At 35.7% G+C, this 19,379-nt stretch overlaps 1 protein-coding gene across 3 annotated transcripts; it reads left to right on the top strand.

Annotated features, from left to right (window-relative positions):
* Positions 1 to 43: 43 nt before the first annotated feature.
* RSRC2 (arginine and serine rich coiled-coil 2) lies at positions 44 to 17,930 on the top strand. 3 transcript variants are annotated; one of them, XM_015536425.2, is made up of 10 exons: positions 44 to 184; positions 3,974 to 4,130; positions 5,482 to 5,525; positions 7,977 to 8,189; positions 9,245 to 9,448; positions 11,653 to 11,775; positions 13,799 to 13,878; positions 15,107 to 15,339; positions 15,784 to 15,873; positions 17,274 to 17,930. In XM_015536425.2, exons 2-10 carry the CDS (start codon positions 4,050 to 4,052, stop codon positions 17,451 to 17,453), a joined length of 1,248 nt encoding a protein of 415 aa, XP_015391911.1. In that variant the 5' UTR covers positions 44 to 184; positions 3,974 to 4,049; the 3' UTR covers positions 17,454 to 17,930. The 3 variants fall into 3 exon arrangements, with proteins under 3 accessions (XP_015391911.1, XP_007079623.1, XP_007079625.1); XM_007079561.2 differs by having other exon boundaries at positions 45 to 184; positions 7,999 to 8,189; XM_007079563.3 differs by lacking the exon at positions 44 to 184 and adding an exon at positions 6,343 to 6,420 and having other exon boundaries at positions 4,083 to 4,130.
* The last annotated feature ends 1,449 nt before the right edge of the window (positions 17,931 to 19,379 follow it).

Genomic DNA, 19,379 nt, shown 5'->3' on the forward strand with positions numbered 1-19,379 from the left:
CACCACCCATTTTTTTTTTTTTTTCCCAGCAAGCTGTGCGACGCACCGGGCCTCATCCCCCTTTGTGCCATCCGGGTCTCTCGCGCGAGCGATTTAGTCTGTGGCGAAGCGTCGGGTCGGCCGGTACTGTTGAGAGCGGCAAGTGGAGGCGCCGCACTAGCGGCAAGGACTCTGGACTATGGCGGTAGGTGCCAACTCTGGGTTTAAAGCCGGGGATGTTTTTCTGCTACTCTCGAAAGAGTGGGTGAACGGCTCCCAGAGCTGTTGTCCGCGCGTGTGTGTGGACAAAATGGCGCCGCGGCCTTTTTCTGCGCCCGCCATCATGGCTGCCTGCTGTAGGGAGGGGGAAATGAGGCGGTGTCGATGGGGGTGGGGAGCCTCAGGGAGTGTCTTTTTTTTTTTTTCCAGAACTTTCCTCATCTTTTTTCCAGCCCTGTGTTCTTTCTGACCCACGGACCGGCGTCCAGTTTAGCTTACTCATTGTTAGTGGTTTATATTGAGTTCCATTAGGGCTTGGGAATTTATGTCCGTGTTGGGGAAGGGCTGGGGAGGAGAGAAAAAGCATGCGGGGGGGGGGGGGCGCGAGGGTCTTGGAAAAGTATTGGGTCAAAAAGGCGTTGTCTGTAGTGGATAGAATGGGAAAAGAGTCATAGCAGGTTTTTTTGGTTTGGGGGTTTTATTTTGGTTTGGTTTGGGGTTTTTTGCTTACGCTCAGTAAGATTCTAGTTGCATAATTTCGATTAGTGTTTCTCCTGTTAAAACCTTAATTTGTTTTTAGTAAGGACCAGAGGAAGATGCTCAAAAGGAGTAAAAAAAAAAAAAAAAATCGGCTTAATTACGGGAAGGCTTTGGAGCTACGATTTCTGATTGTTCTGTTTCCGAAGAGGCTCGTGATGTAATCATTTTGAAGTCTTTGAAAAGCATTATAATAAAGCCTTATCATTGCTGTTGTTTCTTTAAATTTAAGAACCCTGCGTTGACCCGTTTAATTTTAAATAAGAACAATGGTGCTTAAAAAAAAAAAAAAAGCCTGCTTTTGAGTATAAGATGCCCAATTCTGGTGGATCGCGTTATTGTGATTACTTCATTTCTACTGAAACTGTTAAAAAATGCAAGCATTTTGTATTCCTTTCCACTGGAAAGAAAACTTCTGTTTACTCTTTTTCGAAAACAAGTAGGGCTATAATCATAACGAAAAATTTTTTGTTTGCTCTTTTATAAAAATTAGGGTTTCTGGAATTAGGATGGTTTCTGCACTCCCCTCCTCCAATGCCTAATTGAATTAACCAATTTTTGATAAGGTTTCAAACAACTGGAAGCCTTTTTTTATATTTGTGCAACTAATCGATGTAATGTTTTCCTTTGTTTAGTGTTTTGGGTCCCTTAAGGTACTTTAAATAAAGAATAGCATTGTTTTACTTGGGCTCAAATTTAAAAACGAAGCCATTTCAAACATTTGGACCTGCAGTGCCTCGTTCAATAAAAAGACACAGTCCCCTGGAGAAGTGGCCTAGTATTAGATTCACTGTACCTTCTTTGCACTGGAAAAAGATTTGTGTACTTGGTCTTGAGGGTTATTAGGGTTTAAAAAAAGATTAAAATGTTAGGATAACTGGTGGCCTTCTGAAAAAGCAAATGGTAGAGTAGAAGACGGCTTTGCAATTAGCATTTAAGATTTTTTATGTACTTCTCTGCTAAATTGAAATAAAGTTAAGAACTTATCAGAGAAATTTTATTCAGTTGGGTTTTGTTTTTGTTTTTTGGGGTTTTTTTTTTTTTGGATACTTTTCATTAGGCTATTGCTATAAAATAAAATAGCCTCATGGAAATAAGGGCCAACTGGCTACCTATCATTCATACCTGTTTAGTGTTAGGACGGTTTTTGCTCTATATGTTTGACAGATGAAAATGGCTTTTTGGTATAAGTTATTAGCTTCTATTACTGGATGTCTTCCCTTATGCCATGGGCATTTGACTTCCCTATTGCCAGGCTTCTGTGATGCACGTAAATAAACTTGACTGAAAACCTGTACTACCTGGGCTAGATGCTGATTTTTCCGTGGAAAGGTCGTTTATAGTTCTAGTCATGACCTCTGAAAAAGTGAATGACATGTGCCAGTGGTTCTGCAGCATGCCCCCAAGAGAAGTGATAGCAGTGCTTAAGTTTTTGCAGTTTTACCAAGTGTAAGCTTTATTAGCACTTAACATCACAGACATCTCTGAAGTAGCCCATAAGGATAATGATGAGAAGGAGAATTAAAAGAAAATGGGTAATGTGAAAATCATGATTAATTGATACAGCTTGATTTATTAGAAAGTAGAGCACAAAGAGCATCTTAGGGGAGCTTTGCTGTAAGATAAAGTTGAACTCAAATCTATGCGATGAAAGCTTTCACCACAAAAATTTTATGATTCCAGAAATCACCCATACATAGAAAACTGACAAGACCCTTGAATGATTCTAAGAAACTCTCCAGTAGTTAGTTGTTTCCTTTGTTTGCTTTTTTTTTTTTAAACCATTGTCAGAGGCTTAACACATTTATGTCTTTCATCCCAACTAAGCTTGTAAATCTTTTAGCATTTTATTCTTTGAGTCTAGCATTGAGTTTGGCACATTTGTGACTCTTCAGTAAATAGTTGTTGAAATAGTGCAATTTCTCCCCCTTCATTTGTTAAATTACTCCCCTTTTAGTTTACTTGGCATTTGTTTTGTGGACTAATCGTCCTAAAGGAAGGAGAAATTCATTGTCATGTGATTTTTTTTCCTCCTGCTGAAAATTTATAGTGATTCCCTTTTTATCCAATTCAGATTTTTCTGTAAAGACCATGGTAGTAAGTATTCTAGACATTGTGGACAACATACAGTTTCTGTCTCATTTCTTGCTTAATCTTTTTAAAAACGTAAAAACTATTCTTAGGTCAAGGGCCAAGTGGTCCACCTTCTGAATACTACTGAAACGGTTTCCCCTGCCTTTTATCAAAATCTGATTTGGGAACAGTTCAGGTTTTAGCTTCTTGAAGCTTTTTTCTATGACTCATTTAAATCAATGTCTTTTTTGTATGATGCTGCTGTTTGTAATTTGGACTGCACAGTTAAACAGCCACAGAAATACTTTTTTTAACTGGAAATTAGTAACAAGAATTCATTTGTTTGATTGCTCTGCTGAGTAATTTGTTATGATGAGCAAGGCAGGTGAAATTGCCTTCTATAAACTGGAAAACAAAACTGATATTTAGATGAAAAAATCTAAGTCAGGACTCTTTGGAAAGTATACGTACAATTTAATTTTTTTTTTTAATTGCATTGTGAAAATTTATAAAATGCTTTAAAGCAGAAACAACTTAATGTTTCCATAGCCCAGAGCATATGTGAGGAGAGGCAGACCATATTTTGCAGCAGCACTGTGCCAGGGGGCTGTTTTCATTAAAGAGGGTTAATGAAATTAAGATTGGGTTCTCAGATAGGTAAGTTAATTTTCTGTTTATTCTTTTATAATCTAGAAGCATTCTCTCTGCTGTTTTCTTAGATTTTCAGACTTGAGTCTCTAACTTTTACCAACTTATTTTAAATGCTTTTTTAGTGTATGCTATTTTAAAATAAGCATTATTGGTAAAGTCAGGTAAATGACTTCACAAATCTGAAATGGTCTGTATTTTTTGTTTGAATGTATGTTCTTTGAAAATACTTGGAGCCCTCTTCTTCCCCTTCCCCCATTGTTTTTAAAGTTACGAAAATAAGGATTTTTTTAAAGTTAAAGACATCAGTCTAATCATATATATCTTTGTTACTGGGTTAGTCATTTCAATTTATTTAGGTTTATCAGGCACAGCGAATAGGTACTTAGAAATTAGCCTTCTGATTTATTGATTTTTTTTAACTCAAGGATCATTCTTTTCCCTCCCTTTCTTTTAAGAAATTGGAATATTTTAAATGTAATTAAGAACTTATAATCATTTTTCTTTAAACTTCTAGGCTAGTGACACAGAGCGAGATGGACTAGCCCCAGAAAAGACATCCCCAGATAGAGATAAGAAAAAAGAGCAGTCAGATGTATCTATTTCTCCTAGAGCCTCAAAACATCATTACTCAAGATCACGATCAAGGTCAAGAGAAAGAAAACGAAAGTCAGGTATGAGTTGTTGGAACTGTAACTACCACTATCAGCATTTGTTATAATCCATTTAGATGTGTGTGTAAAACATACATTTAGTTTTTGATACAATTAATGTTTTTTTCCCCCAGTTGAGAAATGAATAAAAGTACATTGGTGATTTTCTGGAGAATTTTTTAATTATGAAAAGCATAAATGTCTTCATGCAGAAATTTATAACTTCTCCAAAGACAAATATATACATATTTTTCAAAAATGTGTTTTTGTGTCACAAAAATTATTTGTGTCACAGTAATTATTTGTCCACCCTGAGATGTTTAAATTTCATTTTTTCAACATTGGGAAAATGTTTTTGAAAGCTGTGGTCTGGGCAGTGGTATGTTTTTCTGGAGTTCTTTAACATGCTTTGATATACAATACAAGAAGGTGTTTAACCTTGTGTTTTGATTAGTTTAATGTTAGAATATTTCTGAAGCAAGACATTTTGGCGTTTTGAGATGTTCCTTACTCATTAACCTGAAAAAGAATAGATTGATATGATATAGGAAGCGTGACGTTTTGCTGTATATTTTTTTTTTAACTAGTACTGCTACATAATGAAGAGGTTAAGTGAAAAGTAGAATGGTAATGAGTTAAGAGAATTTTAAGACATGAGCTCTAGTTTTTTATCCTTTGTGCCCACAGATAATTATCTATAAGATAGTTCAGATACATATTTTTACATATATATTTGAAACTGTACAGTATTAAAATCAGTTTTGAATGGAAATTATTCTAAACTATAGCACCCTTCTCACCACTTAAGCCAAATATAGTTCAACCTGTTTCTTTTTTTGCATTCTTGTTTTGTTTTTCTTGTGTACCTCTGTTAAGCCCTTTTATAAATTTTCTGTGGACTGGAAAACAAGATGGGCTAGTCAGAATGTTTTGTGAATTAAGAGTCTGTGACAAACTGAAAGACAGTATCTGTTTTTGACTTGTCATGGAGGTTTTTTTTGTTTTGTTTGTTTGTTTTTTGTTTTTTGTTTTTTTTTTGCTTACTCTCAGTTATATCTGGTTTGTACAGATGGCTTGATTTGTTTCAAATACATACAGTCTTAACTAGAATAATCCCACCTTGCCATAAAAAAATAGTCTTTGAAAGTAAGTAGCATTTTAATTAAGCAAAATGGGCTAGAGTCTGTTAAGGGTCTGACTCTTGATCTCAGGGTGGTGAGTTTAAGCCCCATGTTGGGCTCCACGCAAGGCATGAAGCCTACTTTAAAAAGGGTGGGGAAGAAGGACTGGAAATTGTCTTTTACCTGTTAGAATTTGCTTTTGAGATATTTCTGTATCTTTGTTTATGGTGAACTTTTGTATGTGTTTACAGATAATGAAGGAAGAAAACACAGGAGCCGGAGCAGAAGCAAAGAGGTAATTAACACTTTGTAGTGAATAGGCACTTTAAAATTCTTGTAAAATATCTGGTAGAAATGTTTGTGTGAATATATGATTTCATCAAGGTAAGTACCAAAACTTGAAATTTAAAAGGTTAATTGGGTTATAAAATAAGCATGATATGGATTCATCATTGTTCAAGAAGATAGTTGTTTATATGAAAAGTTCATTCAAAAATTATTAATTTTATTATGTTGTGAAAATATTCACAATAAAAATTTCATATGAAGATTATAATTGGTTTTTTTAGGCCTGTCACACAGAGCTTCCATTAATCTGAGGTCCCGAGTCTCCTTATGCCTGACGACTGCTCAGGATTTTTAAATAGCAATCATCTTTAAGTAGCAATATCCTAGAGATCCGTGGGCTACTTTTTCTTTATGGAAGGTAACGAGAGTCCTCTTTTCATTAGCAAACCAGTTCAGTTTCCCTAAAAGTAGTATTGAATTTTGAAGTAAAAGGGTCTGTGAGGGACAGCTGGAAAGGTGGCGGTGACAGCAAAACTTGAGGAAAAAAGACAGCAGCTGTATTGCAGAGGAGTTAACTTGCTCGCCCACCTGAGAAGACAAGGGATGAGCCAACAAGGAAGAACAGAAGTAGGAGCCAAAAAGGGAGGAGAAGAATCTTATGGGGGCTGGGCAAGGGACTCCTAAAAAAAAAAAAAACGTGGGCAGGGACTTCACCTCTTCCCCTAATGGAAGCTCTGTTAAATTTTTAATTTAGGAGAGTTTTTGTGAAAATGACTATTTTGTTTAGCTCACATGATAACATTTCTATAATAAATCATACTCAGCGTGCTAATGCGCGAAGAGACTGAACTGAAGACGCTGCAGACTCAGATAGCAAAATAATAAGCCTACTTCATGATAAGGTAACTATTAGTCATTCAAACTCCTATTTCCCTTAAGTATATCTTAAATCAGTTAAGGGTTTTAATGTTTTTTTTTTTTAATAGTAATGTTATGTTTGGAAACCTGGATTGAAATAAACTCTAAAACCTTTGGAAGTTGAACCATTTAAAGCTTTTCCAGTTTGCCACTATATGGCAAAATCAAGGAAATAACTTTTATAAGTTCATATTATAGAGAACTGGCAATGAAAGTAAAATTTAGGTGTGTCTCCAGGTCTCTTGTTTTTCTGCAAAATATTAACTTACTATGATTCTTTTCAGATATATCATGCATGTTCCAAAATGTTTGGCCAAGTTTTTTGTTTTTAAGAAAAGTTAATCTTGAGTGGAAAGAAACATGCTATGGCCTGTTTGGGAAACATGAGATAAGTGTCCTGTTGTGGTAGAAAAGCAGTGTCCTGGGCATCAGAAGAACATGGGGTCTGGGTTCAGCTGCTACCATGTAGCTTTGTGACTTTAGATCTTAGTATAGTCATACTTACAGTAAGGGGAATTTAGACCATCTGAATTTCCTTCCAGCTTTAAAATTGTGATTCTGAGATGTCTGGGATTTTAAGCCTTACCTAAAAGATGGGTTTGACAACTTAATGTGAGGAGATCTAATGTTTATCACTTCCTAATTTGGTGTGTGAGTGTAGGATGGAGACTTGATCATGCAATTAATTTTAGCTCGGTCTCTGAATGCCTATTTTGTGAAAGCAAAAGCCTTGGTTTTAAATCTTTCAGAGTATGGGGAAAGTAGGTATTGTATAATGGTGTAGGGATTAATTATATTATGCCTAGTTTGATTTTGTAAAAATTAAAACAGATACGGTTGCCATTTTCTACCCTAGGTACATGAAATGTAATAGAACTCCAAGCCCGTTGGGATATTGCAAGATGAAAAGTGATTGCATCACAGTTTAGACATTGGGAGAAAAACCAAGAGCCGTCTTTTAGAGAGAATGTGGCAGTATAGCTTTAAAAAGGACACTTCAACTCTGCGTAAAGTAACTTAAATTGCAGAAAATACTAATAATTAGTAAGAGTAATCTTATTTAGCTACCTAATTGAAATGCGTTTTCTGGTGCATTTCTTTGTGTCCTGATCATCTTTGTTACTGTTTTTAAACGTAAATGATATGTACTCTGGTTTTAGAAGTTGATGTATATATGTGTATGTGGTTTGTTTCTCTAAAAGGTTTATTGGAAAATTTTGAAAGCTTTGATGTGTATCTCCCTACTCTTTTAGATAAAAAAAGAAACATCAGGGAATCCTTTTTTCTGATAATGATGGTTTTTCAATATTATTTCAACATTGAAAATCATTGTTTTAATTGTGTTAATTTGGGGAGGAAACTGCATTTGGGGGATTTATAAAGACAAAGATTAGTAGTATTCATCTGCAACATTGGGTGATGTGAAACTAGATCATTTTTTTATTTGCCACACACTCCTAAGGTTACTAATGTTGCATCTCAACATTTTTGTCTACTGATACCCATACTAACTCTCTTTGTTGCACTATTTTCCTGAAAGAACCAACTTCTTCTTAAAACAGGCAAGAAGACATGAATCCAAAGATAAATCATCTAAGAAACACAAGTCTGAGGAACATAATGACAAAGAACATTCTTCTGATAAAGGAAGAGAACGACTAAATTCATCTGAAAATGGCGAGGACAGACACAAACGCAAAGAAAGAAAGTCATCAAGAGGCAGAAGTCACTCAAGATCTAGGTCTCGTGAAAGGTAAGTAGTTTGGGCATTTATAAGTGACTGCCATCCGTAGAGCTATGTTATGTAAAGCTTCTCATTAATCCAGCAATACCCAAACAGTCTTAATTAGAAAATACATATATTTGGTGGGGCATCTGGGTGGCTTGGTCAGTTGAGCAATTCTTGATTTTAGCTCAGATCATGATCTCATGGTTAGTGAGTTTGAACTCCACATCAGGCTCTGCACTGACAGGGAGGAGCCTACTTGGGGATTCTCACACATTATGTGTGCTCTCTCTCAAACATGGAAGGAGAAGAAAATACATGTGTTTGCTAACTTGACCTCTTCTCTTGCCTACTGATGTCCATTAGTTGCCGAAATCTTTGGGACATTGTTACCAGATAAAGGCAAAAATGGTGTCCAAGACTGGGGGGTAAAGGATGATGATGATTCACACATTCAGTTAGTGAAGTGCTTTTTGTTTGTTTGTTTGTTTTTAATTTTGTAATTTATCTGTTTCTTGTAGTTAAAAAGTTACATAGCTGAACTATGTTTAAGCCAATAAAATGATCCTTTTACATTGTTGGTGTAGAATTTGCTGATACTGTGTGGTATAGGTGAAAAGGTTTTTTTTAGAGACTGGGTCATGGCTGAAATTTGTGGGAATTTTGCTTTAAGAAGCAGTGTTTAACATCCTGTTTGGAGTTTGTGGAAATAGGTGGTATCAAACTGGGTCAAAATTTTTCAGTAATAGATTAACTTGTCATCTTTAAGTTGCATAAATACTCCAATGGGGCAATAGTAGACTTTAAACTATTAAACAGAATCTTAAGTTGGGGTAGGATGCATTGCATTTTTGGCATGTTACAGCTTTACTGTGTTCCCTCTGAGGCATCATCAAACAAGAATAAAGGCCCATTTGTTGTAACTTCCTTCATTAAAAGCTTCAATTATCCTTTCTATATACAATACACAGTAGTTTATAGCCTGATTTGACAGCACACATGGTAGATAATTAATTCATAATGTCTGTAGTTTGAAAAGATACTTCTTTAAGTAACTACAAATTTGTGGGCTTTATTTTTAGGCGTCATCGTAGTAGAAGCAGAGAGCGGAAGAAGTCTCGATCCAGGAGTAGGGAGCGGAAGAAGTCAAGATCCAGAAGCAGAGAGAGGAAGAAATCAAGATCCAGAAGCCGGGAAAGAAAACGTCGGATCCGATCTCGGTCCCGTTCAAGATCAAGACACAGGCATAGAAGCAGAAGCAGGAGTAGGACAAGGAGTAGAAGTCGGTAAGTAGTCATGATCATGAATAAAATTAGATAGGTCCCTCACAGGGTCTGTTCATCTTCTCTCGCTATGAAAACATCAAAATTGTGGATCAGAATTTTATTTAGAGTTATAAAATATATTGATCATGGGGCGCCTGCATGGCTCACTTGGTTAAGGATCTGAGTCTTGGTTTCATCTCAGGTCATGATTTCGTGGTTCATGGGTTCGAGCCCCATATTGGGCTCCCCACCATCACTGCGGGAGATTGTCTCCATCTCTCCTTATGAAATTAAATAAACTTAAAAAAAATTTTTTTTTATCACATTCTGACGAATAAAGAACAAACCTGAACATTTGCATAGCATTCTTATGTGTACTCATTTAATCAGATACTCTGTGAAGTGTAGGTAGGAATAGTCCCATTAAAATCATAGTAGCAAAACAATTGTTTTGTGAATTCAGACCATTGGACTTAACCTTAAGTAACTTGTCTAGGAAGCCTCAAATGATACAGTTATTAAATAGTACTGTCAGGACCGAGTCCCAAGTGTGTCTGAATACGAGTGCTTAACCCACCATACTCTATATGCTATCTCAGACATTCAGAAAGATGAGCTTATTCAAACCTGACTTGTTTGAGGGGAGGCTTTAATTTGTTGAGACAGGAAGTGAAATAAGAGAAGGGCCACCTGGGTGGCTCAGTCACATGAGCATCCTGACTCTTGATATTGGCTCAGGTCATGATCCCAGGGTCTTGGGATCGATCCCAGCATCAGCTCCATGCTGAGCATGGAACTTGCTTGGGATTCTCTCCCTCTGCCCCTCCCCCCATTTTCTCTAAAATAAAATAGAAAAAAATTTTTTAAAGCACAAGAGAAAAAATGTAAATATTCAGAGGATATATTTATAATTATATTTACATATGGCAGTTATTAATAGTGTACGTATATGCAGAGGTCCTGATGTTAAAGTAACAGAAAAAGCTTTTTTGTTAGCTTACTGCTCAAGTTAGTCTGTAAAGACTGAAATACAGGTAAAAGTAGACTGTGCTTATTACAGTAACTTGGTTTATCACTTTTGATCACTATATCAGCTTTTTTTTTTTTTTTTTTTTTTTTTTTTGTTAATTTTTTTTTAACATTTTTTATTTATTTTTGAGAGAGAGACAGAGCATGAAAGGGGGAGGGCCAGAGAGAGAGGGAGACACAGAATCTGAAACAGGCTCCAGGCTCTGAGCTGTCAGCACAGAGCCCGACGCGGGGCTCGAACTCACAGACCGCGAGATCATGACCTGAGCCGAAGTCGGCCGCTTAACCGACTGAGCCACCCAGGCGTCCCTCAGCTTTTTTTTTTAATGTTTATTTATTTTTTGAGAGAGAGAGAAAGAGAACACAAGGGAGGGGTGGAGAGAGAGGGAGACACAGAACCCTAAGAGCAGGATCCAGGCTCCTAGCTGTCAGCAGAGAGCCAGATATGGGGCTGAAATTCCCAAGCTGTGAGACCTGAGCTGAAGTTGGATGCTTAACCAACTGAGCTACCCAGGCATTTCAGTATATCAGTAGTTTTAGTTTGTAATAGGTTACTAATTTGAACTTTACCAGTTAGGAGGTTTAGTGAATTTAGGGTAAATGGATTTCACCATTAACTACCATAATTTTTATTCTCCATTTGGGCAATACAGGCCATTATTTATGGCATTTCTAGCTTTTTTTTTTTTTTTAATGGCAATTCTAGTTTTGGCCACTGTTACTCCACTCTGATCGCTGCCTGTTTTTTGTTTTATTTTTAATCTTTAATTTTCCTAATTCTTTTGTTCTGATAACGTGCTTTGGGTTTTTAACATTTATGAACTAATTCATTGTAGATTAAAATACTAGGAACATTTAAACTATGGATCTTGCTACTAGGGATTTATCCTATATATTCACCTATGTAAGCATAAAATAACAGTATAAAGTTTATCTTTGTAACACTGTAAGAGCAAAAGACTGGAAACATTCTAAATGTCTGTAACTGGGATGGTTAAATGAACTTGCAGAAAACTAGCAGCACATTCAGGGAACCTTGATACCTTGTGGAAGCTGTAGGGCAGAGGTGGAGAGGAAAGGGTTTGAAGTACATTATCTACTGTTTGGTACCCATGTAAATATAATTGGTTTTGATTAAGTGAGGTAATTATTATTACTTGGCTGTATTGCAACATGTGAAATATGATTTATCACAGAGATAGAAAGAAGAGAATTGAAAAACCAAGAAGATTTAGCAGAAGTTTAAGCCGAACTCCCAGTCCACCTCCCTTCAGAGGCAGAAACACAGCAATGGATGCACAAGAAGCTTTAGCTAGGAGGTTCGTATGTTTTCTACTGATGTGTTTTTCATTTTTTCAACTGGAAGTAGATACTCAATTGTGTGGACAAAGTGAATGGTTTCATGTAAGTTAAATGATTAAATCTAGCTATGCTATTGTGCCAGCTCTGTGATGTAGAACTCATAAGTAAGTAATTTGTTAATTCTCATTTTAAACATTTACCACTTTGTCCAACTGGAGAGATTACAATGCCTGCAACAGTTTGTTTTTTTCCCTTCGTGATTAACTGTTTCATTTTTCTCAAATTTAGGCTTCTAAATATTTTTGGTTTGCAATTGAAACTCTTTAGAAATCTTAGGTCTGATTCAAAAACTCTTAAATTTCGCCTCTGAAATTGCTTAACATTGCAAGGTGATTTATTTGATCTTGTAAATTTTACTGCTGATAGCATGAGATTGTTGTACGGTTTAATTTTGAAATAACGTCAAAGATGTTCTGATAATTGTGGGATGACACACAGTAGGGCTGTCTGGCCAAAACGTGCAAAATCATTGAAAGAACTGCCTTATAGAGAGAGGGAAGAAGTAAAGTAAAATCCAAGTGCTTGTTTGCAGGTTTTCCCATATTCTGAAAACTATACTTTTGATTTGGGGTTTTTTTCCTTATGAAATTGAGTTTGTATTTTTTTTTTCATTACAAAAATACAGTTATCACAATGTAACCTGATGGGCTGCTGCCCTGTGAACCCAGCCTGGCAGAAACTCCAGCTGAACAGCAGCAGCAGCAAAGGTGTGAGCTCACCCCTTCTTCATTCCATTCACCTTAGTGAATGGTGTTAATTCCAACCTGCAATGGCCATTTTAAATATGCAACCAATAATAGTCAATTATATTTTCTTCCTGAAACTAAAATCAACGAAATGAAGAAGTAATTTATAATAGTATTGAACTAATCTATAAGGAATAGCCGATTAAGCCTGGCCAGTATTTTTTTAAGCCCTGTATTCTTATTAAGTTGGGTGTGTTTTAATTTGGGGCTTTTATTACTTTTGAAGCTGTTTCTAGCATCTAAAACTATTTTGACTTAAATAATCTGCTTAGTGATTTTCAGATAAATTTATATGAAATAACTTTTTTCAGAATACCAGATTGCTCTTTGGCTAATTTGAAGTTTGAAGGGAAATCTTTGGTTAATAAGAAACTGTAGTATGTAGACCGTTGTTGTTCCTTTTTTAAAAAATAAGGACGAAATGTTTAAACTCATTTGAAAATATTTTTCACATATGTGGACCAACATTTTAATGTTATCCCTAATCAGAAACTTTTATCCCCAAGCACAAAATCAAGTCTGTACTGTTTCTTTGTTGCATATGTGATCAATAAATGGGAATAAAATTATAGATTGTTATATTCATGTAATGTAAATTTTAGCAATTGCTAAAGTGAATGCCCATTTGCTGTATTTTACTACTTGTAGTACCCCGAAACAAAATCTTTTCCCTAATTTTTGTCCTTTTATACCAAATTGAAGGAGGAAGGGGTGGCTTTTAACTTATGATTGGGAGATCAGTAATCCTTTGAAGAAAAGAGTCTTCTCTTTCAGGAACTCATGAAGATGATATTACTTACAACTTGCTATATAAGAAATAGATACTGGCTTGACAGCACGTTTAGTATATGTATGTATTAGTGAATTTAGAGTGAACCAGAACCTGTTTTTCTTTCATTTGGAGATGAATTTATGTTTCATGTTTCCAGTTCAAGACTGAATAATTTTTATTTTTTCAAAATACTCTCCGTGAGAACTGTGTGTAAAAACTATTCCAGTTTTTGGTTGTTCCGTGAATTTAAAAATGTTTAAAACAAATACTGAAATAGTTCTTTTAACTGTGGCTGATATGTTCAGAACGAATGCTTTTTTTTTCCCATATTCAGATACCAATGTGTTAAATTTAATTTAAAATTCTATATTGTCTCGTGTCTGTACGTGTGGAGAAGTACAAAGATAAATAATGGTTTTATATTGAGCGTTGTTTTAAATTCATTGCAATTGTTATTGACAGGTTGGAAAGGGCAAAGAAATTACAAGAACAGCGAGAAAAAGAAATGGTTGAAAAACAAAAACAACAAGAAATAGCTGCAGGTAATTTATTTTCTTTATTATGGAAGTGTATGGCATTTCCTTATAGAAAATTTGAAAAATTCAGAAAAATAATGGAAGCAAATCACCCGTGATCTTTGCTAGCCAGCAGTGCACAGTAAACCTTGCTTTGTTTGTTTTGGTCAATGTTACTGAAATGTGGATAACTTACTTTTTGATGTTAACTTTCATAGCTCATAATTTCTTCGTGCATATATGTTTCTTAATTAGTTGATGGACGTGATTTTGGCAAGTGAATAGTCACTGTTCTTGTTTAAACTTTAGCCGTACTGCACGTCTTTTAGTCATGATTTTTGAGAAAATGCAGTTTAATAAAATGATGGCTAAACCTGGATAAGAAATCAAGACTTTCGACATAACACAAACATTGCCTGATTGAAGATGATCAGAGAGTGCTTGTTGAGTTGTATGGAATGTAATCTGGAAGGTGTTTTTTGTTTTGTTGACATTTCTAGTTAGTTGGTGCTTCTTGAAATTACCTAAATTGTACGAATTGTTATTTTCCTCAAAACTTTCATAACTGGATTGCCACGATATTAGTAATGGAGAGAACTTTTTAAGCTTATATTCTGGACTGACAGAAAAATATTTAGTCAGAACAGTCTGTTCACAGAAAATTGATGCAGTTCCTGACTCAACCACTTAAAATGGAAACACCAGGCATGGCATTTAACCTTTATAGGACTTGGGCTTAGTATTTGTTTTACGTGTGTCTTCCTTAATATCTTAAATACTCGTTTAAGAGTTTCAAATAAATGTCTTAAATCCTTTTGTAAGCTTTTAAAGACTGTAAAAATGAAAGTTTTTAGGGGTGCCTGGGTGGCTTAGTTCAGCATCTGACTTCAGCTCAGGTCATCTCACGGTTCCTGAGTTCGAGCCCCATGTTGGGCTGTTTTTATTGTGTTACAAGTTAGCTACAAGCACCATAGTTCATTTTCATTGAAATCATGAATCTTTTTACTGTTTGTAGAATCCTTACTATTTTCAGATATGTAAAGTATGTATAAAGGATCACATCCAGGAAATCTTATAAGTACGTCCAATAAATTTTTACTAAACTGTTAACTGCTTTATAAACTAACATGCATTTCCTTATTTTGGTGAAAATATTCTGCCTTTTTGTAGATTAGTTCTTACATGTAAACGCACTGCTGTAAGTTAGGAGGTTTGCTTTGCTTAGTCTAGAAATCTGTACTTCCCTTCTCTTCAGCAGCTGCAGCCACCGGAGGTTCCGTTCTCAATGTTGCTGCCTTGTTGGCATCGGGAACGCAAGTTACCCCTCAGATAGCTATGGCAGCTCAGATGGCTGCCCTGCAGGCTAAAGCTTTGGCGGAGACCGGAATAGCTGTACCTAGCTATTACAACCCAGCAGCTGTGAATCCAATGAAATTTGCTGAACAAGAGAAAAAAAGGAAAATGCTTTGGCAGGGCAAGAAAGAAGGGGTAAGTTCTTTAATTCCTCTTTATTGTCATTTATACCTAATAAGTAGTTGTTCAGAGCAACAGTGGATTGGAAGGGATCGGTTTGGGTTTATTATTCCGCAAACCTGATTGGAATAGTTTAATTTACCACAGTTACTTAATTTTGGAAAAAGCATGATCTAAGTCCAATTGTAGGAAAAAAAAAAAAAAACAGTATTCCTGTAAATTTATAATGGGTGAAGAAGCTGCTTCTTAGCTTAAGTTTTTTCCATGAAGGATATAATGTGAAGTACTTCTATTTCTTTGTTTCATTACATTGTAATAGGAATCTTAAAATAATGATAATGATAAACTCCATTGGTAGAATGCCATAAATGCTGTTGTTTCTTTTACAGAGAGATTTAGTAACCTGATAAAAGAGAACTTAAATTTTATGTATTCTAAAAGTTGAGTGTTTCTTAACAGGACAAATCCCAGTCTGCTGAAATATGGGAAAAATTGAATTTTGGAAACAAGGACCAAAATGTCAAGTTCAGGAAACTAATGGGTATTAAGGTGAGTTACATGGTTGGAATTAAAATTCATATTAACATTTTCAGGTTAACATTGTTCCTCCATCTAAAAGTTATTTCAGTAATGTGTCAACTTTGGGTTCTTTCTGATGCTTTCTTGTTAATGTTCTTCAGATTAATTTCACAGAATTATGTTATCACTAGTTAGTTGACAATACAAATTATTCCATTTAAATTAACATGTTGATTATAACTTGCTTATACCTTAGATGAACCATTTTTAAGATTGTAAGCTTTACTTAGTAAATAAAAATGAAATTATAAATGGGAAGTAATGAATTTGCCTAAAAAAATTGCTCATTTAAAAAAGCTAAGTGTACTTGGAATAGAATCTTAATTTTTAAAGTTTCCAGGGAGTTTTTTTAAATTAAGACATAGATTTTTTTGTTTCAAGTTTTTATTTAGATTTTTTTTTTTCTGAGTAAAGTGTAAATGTACAGGTCCAGTGTTAGATTTAATATAACAATTGGGAAAACTTCACAAATGCTCAGGTATTATTACTTAAGGGAATGTGTTTTTTTCATCGAAAGGGTATTTGGCTTAAAGCAAGCTGCACTGAGGGGCGCCTGGGTGGCGCAGTCGGTTAAGCGTCCGACTTCAGCCAGGTCACGATCTCGCGGTCTGTGAGTTCGAGACCCGCGTCAGGCTCTGGGCTGATGGCTCGGAGCCTGGAGCCTGTTTCCGATTCTGTGTCTCCCTCTCTCTCTGCCCCTCCCCCGTTCATGCTCTGTCTCTCTCTGTCCCAAAAATAAATAAAAAACGTTGAAAAAAAAATTAAAAAAAAAAAAAAAAAAAACAAGCTGCACTGAACTGGCTGTTTTGGAACAATGCCAGAGGACCTTTGCATCTGCTGCTAGCTTTCCCTGTCCTTTTCTTCCCTCAGGTTCCTGCATCATTCTTGGTTTCTTCTCACATGTCAACTTCTTTATAGTCCTGTCTCACCTGCTTTTTTTTTTTTTTTCTTTTTTTTTTAATTTTTCAATGTTTATTTTGAGACACAGCATGAGCGGGGGAGGGGCAGAGAGCAAGAGGGAGACACAGAATGCGAAGCAGTTTGCAGACTGAGCTGTCAGCACAGAGCCCAGCGCGGGGTTCCTACTGACAAGCCATGAGATCATGACCTGAACCGAAGTCGGATGCTTAACTGACCGAGCCACCCAGGCACTCTTCACCTGCCTTTTTAAAATAGCATATCTCCTGGTCCTTCCCAATACTTAGAACATTGCCTTGTACTTCATACGTGCTAAATGGATGAATGGGAGCTAAATAAGGTCAAATCCATATCCTAAAAAATGTGATTTGTCATAAGTACTGTCAAGTGAGAAAAAACCTTTTTTCTCATCTGTGTTAATTTTAACAATATATTTTTTATCTGATGTTTAGAGCGAAGATGAAGCTGGATGTAGCTCAGTTGATGAAGAAAGTTACAAGACTTTGAAGCAACAGGAAGAAGTATTTAGAAATCTAGATGCTCAGTATGAAATGGCAAGATCACAGACCCACACACAAAGAGGAATGGGATTGGGTTTCACATCATCAATGCGAGGAATGGATGCAGTTTGAAAAAGATCAGACCTACTGTTTGGGACTTTATAGACTTCTGGTTCTGATGTCAGGTCCTTGTTCACCAAACAGCTAGCATTCTAGCTTGCATGGGTGTTGCATTGACTTTAATTTATTGAAAAATACGATTTTTTGTAAATATCAGATCAGTGATACTGGTGTTAGTGTTGTAATCAGGTTAAACACTTCCATTAAACTTGACAGGACTATAGAAGGACAATATTTTTTAGTTCATGAATTCTACTTTTCAAATATATAAAAGCTGCAGGTGGGATAAAATCTCATACATGGATATTTCGTGTCCGCTGTCTTGTGTACTTTTGTACTTAACCTTGTACAGTTATTTTCATCTCTTGAAACATGAAAGAAATGTTATGTAGATGTTCTTTAGAAGATCTGGCCATTTGGTACATAATCCAGCACAAATAAGCTGGGTGGTGATGATAATAAAAATGGTTTTCTCAAAACTGGTGTTAATTTAAGTTACCTGGAATTCTTATTTGAATTTGTTTGATGGGTTTTGTAGCATTTTGCAATTGCTATTAGAGAACACTAGGTAGAAATTCCTTTTTTTTTTTTTTTTTAACAGTTAAATATGCTCTAGGCAATACCATGGTGAGCAAAAATGTAAAAAGTTGGGAGGAATAACAAACATTAATACTGTTTTCCTACTACTCTAAGGAACAGAATTGGTGTACAATATTTGTTCAATATTCCATGTTATTCAGGAAATAGATTAATACGTTAAAGGGATGTAAGCACTTTTATTTTAATAAAGTGCCTTGTAACAAGTTCTTGGTATGCCCTTTGCTCATTATCCCTTTGAAGTCTTCACTAGTACTAAAATGTTAGAAAACTACTTTGTCACTAAATTAAATAGGGCATAAACAGGGTGGAGGGGGAGAACCGCAGAACTTGTAATTCATTTGCTTTTATTGGTACAAAGTCATAATTTTCACCTTTCCCTAGAAAAATTCGTTGGAAAACAACTTTATAATGTAGTAGCACAATACAACAAGGGAAGCATGCTTAATGGTAAATAAAAACTTAACACCTTTTTTTTTTTAATTTTTTTTTGAATGTTTATTTTTGAGACAGAGACAAGAGCATGAGCGGGGGAGGGGCATAGAGGGAGATACAGAATCCGAAGCAGGCTCCAGGCCAAGCGGTCGGCACAGAGCCTGATGCAGAGCTCGAACTCACCAGCCGTGAGATCGTGACCTGAGCCGAAGTCGGATGCTCAACCGGCTGAGCCACCCAGGCACCCTTTAACACTTTTATTTTTAAAATGAGTTCATAACTCTGGTCAACTTGCTTATTGGGCATGTTTTTGTGATGAATGTGTAGTTGTAAGATTTTTCATATACATTGGTAAAGGGCTTAGCTTTTCCAGAGCACAATTATTTTATGAAGAAATGGCTCTTCATGCTTGAGTGACAGGTTTTTGGGGGAATGGTACCATGGTTTTTGTTTTTTCGTTATGGAGTCCCCACAAATTCAAGTCAGCTATATTTTCTCAAATCAACGTCGTTAGAAATTTTCATGGGCTTACAGAAGGCAGTGTGGATACTAAAGCATACACTGTGTCCTGTGTTTTTCTATATTATTTTAGGAGCTGGCCATACATTATGAGTGATAGGATCCAGCCTGCCTTCATCTAGAGCAGTAATTTAAAAGTTGTAACCAAATTTAAACAAATAGAACTAGTCTATCCCAACAGGTAATATGTAACTTTAGTTGAGATTTTACATATTTTTAAAAACGAGTGTATATTTTAACACATCGCAATTTTTACTAGACGCACTTAGTTATCAATAGCCAGTCCCATGTAGCCAGAGACAACCATATTGGACAATGCAGATCTAGAGGGAGGCATGTAGATAATTTTTAAGTCGCATTATGAAACTTGAATAAGCAATTGATGGA

The sequence above is a fragment of the Panthera tigris genome, chromosome D3 (assembly GCF_018350195.1).
Source record: "Panthera tigris isolate Pti1 chromosome D3, P.tigris_Pti1_mat1.1, whole genome shotgun sequence".
Taxonomy (NCBI): Eukaryota; Metazoa; Chordata; class Mammalia; order Carnivora; family Felidae; genus Panthera; species Panthera tigris.

What these genes read in the sequence shown, in the direction of transcription:
- RSRC2 (XM_007079561.2), top strand. An exon ending in AGAAAGAAAACGAAAGTCAG is followed by an intron (nt 4,131 to 5,481) that starts GTATGAGTTGTT and finishes ATGTGTTTACAG; the next exon opens with ATAATGAAGGAAGAAAACAC. An exon ending in GCCGGAGCAGAAGCAAAGAG is followed by an intron (nt 5,526 to 7,998) that starts GTAATTAACACT and finishes TTCTTAAAACAG; the next exon opens with GCAAGAAGACATGAATCCAA.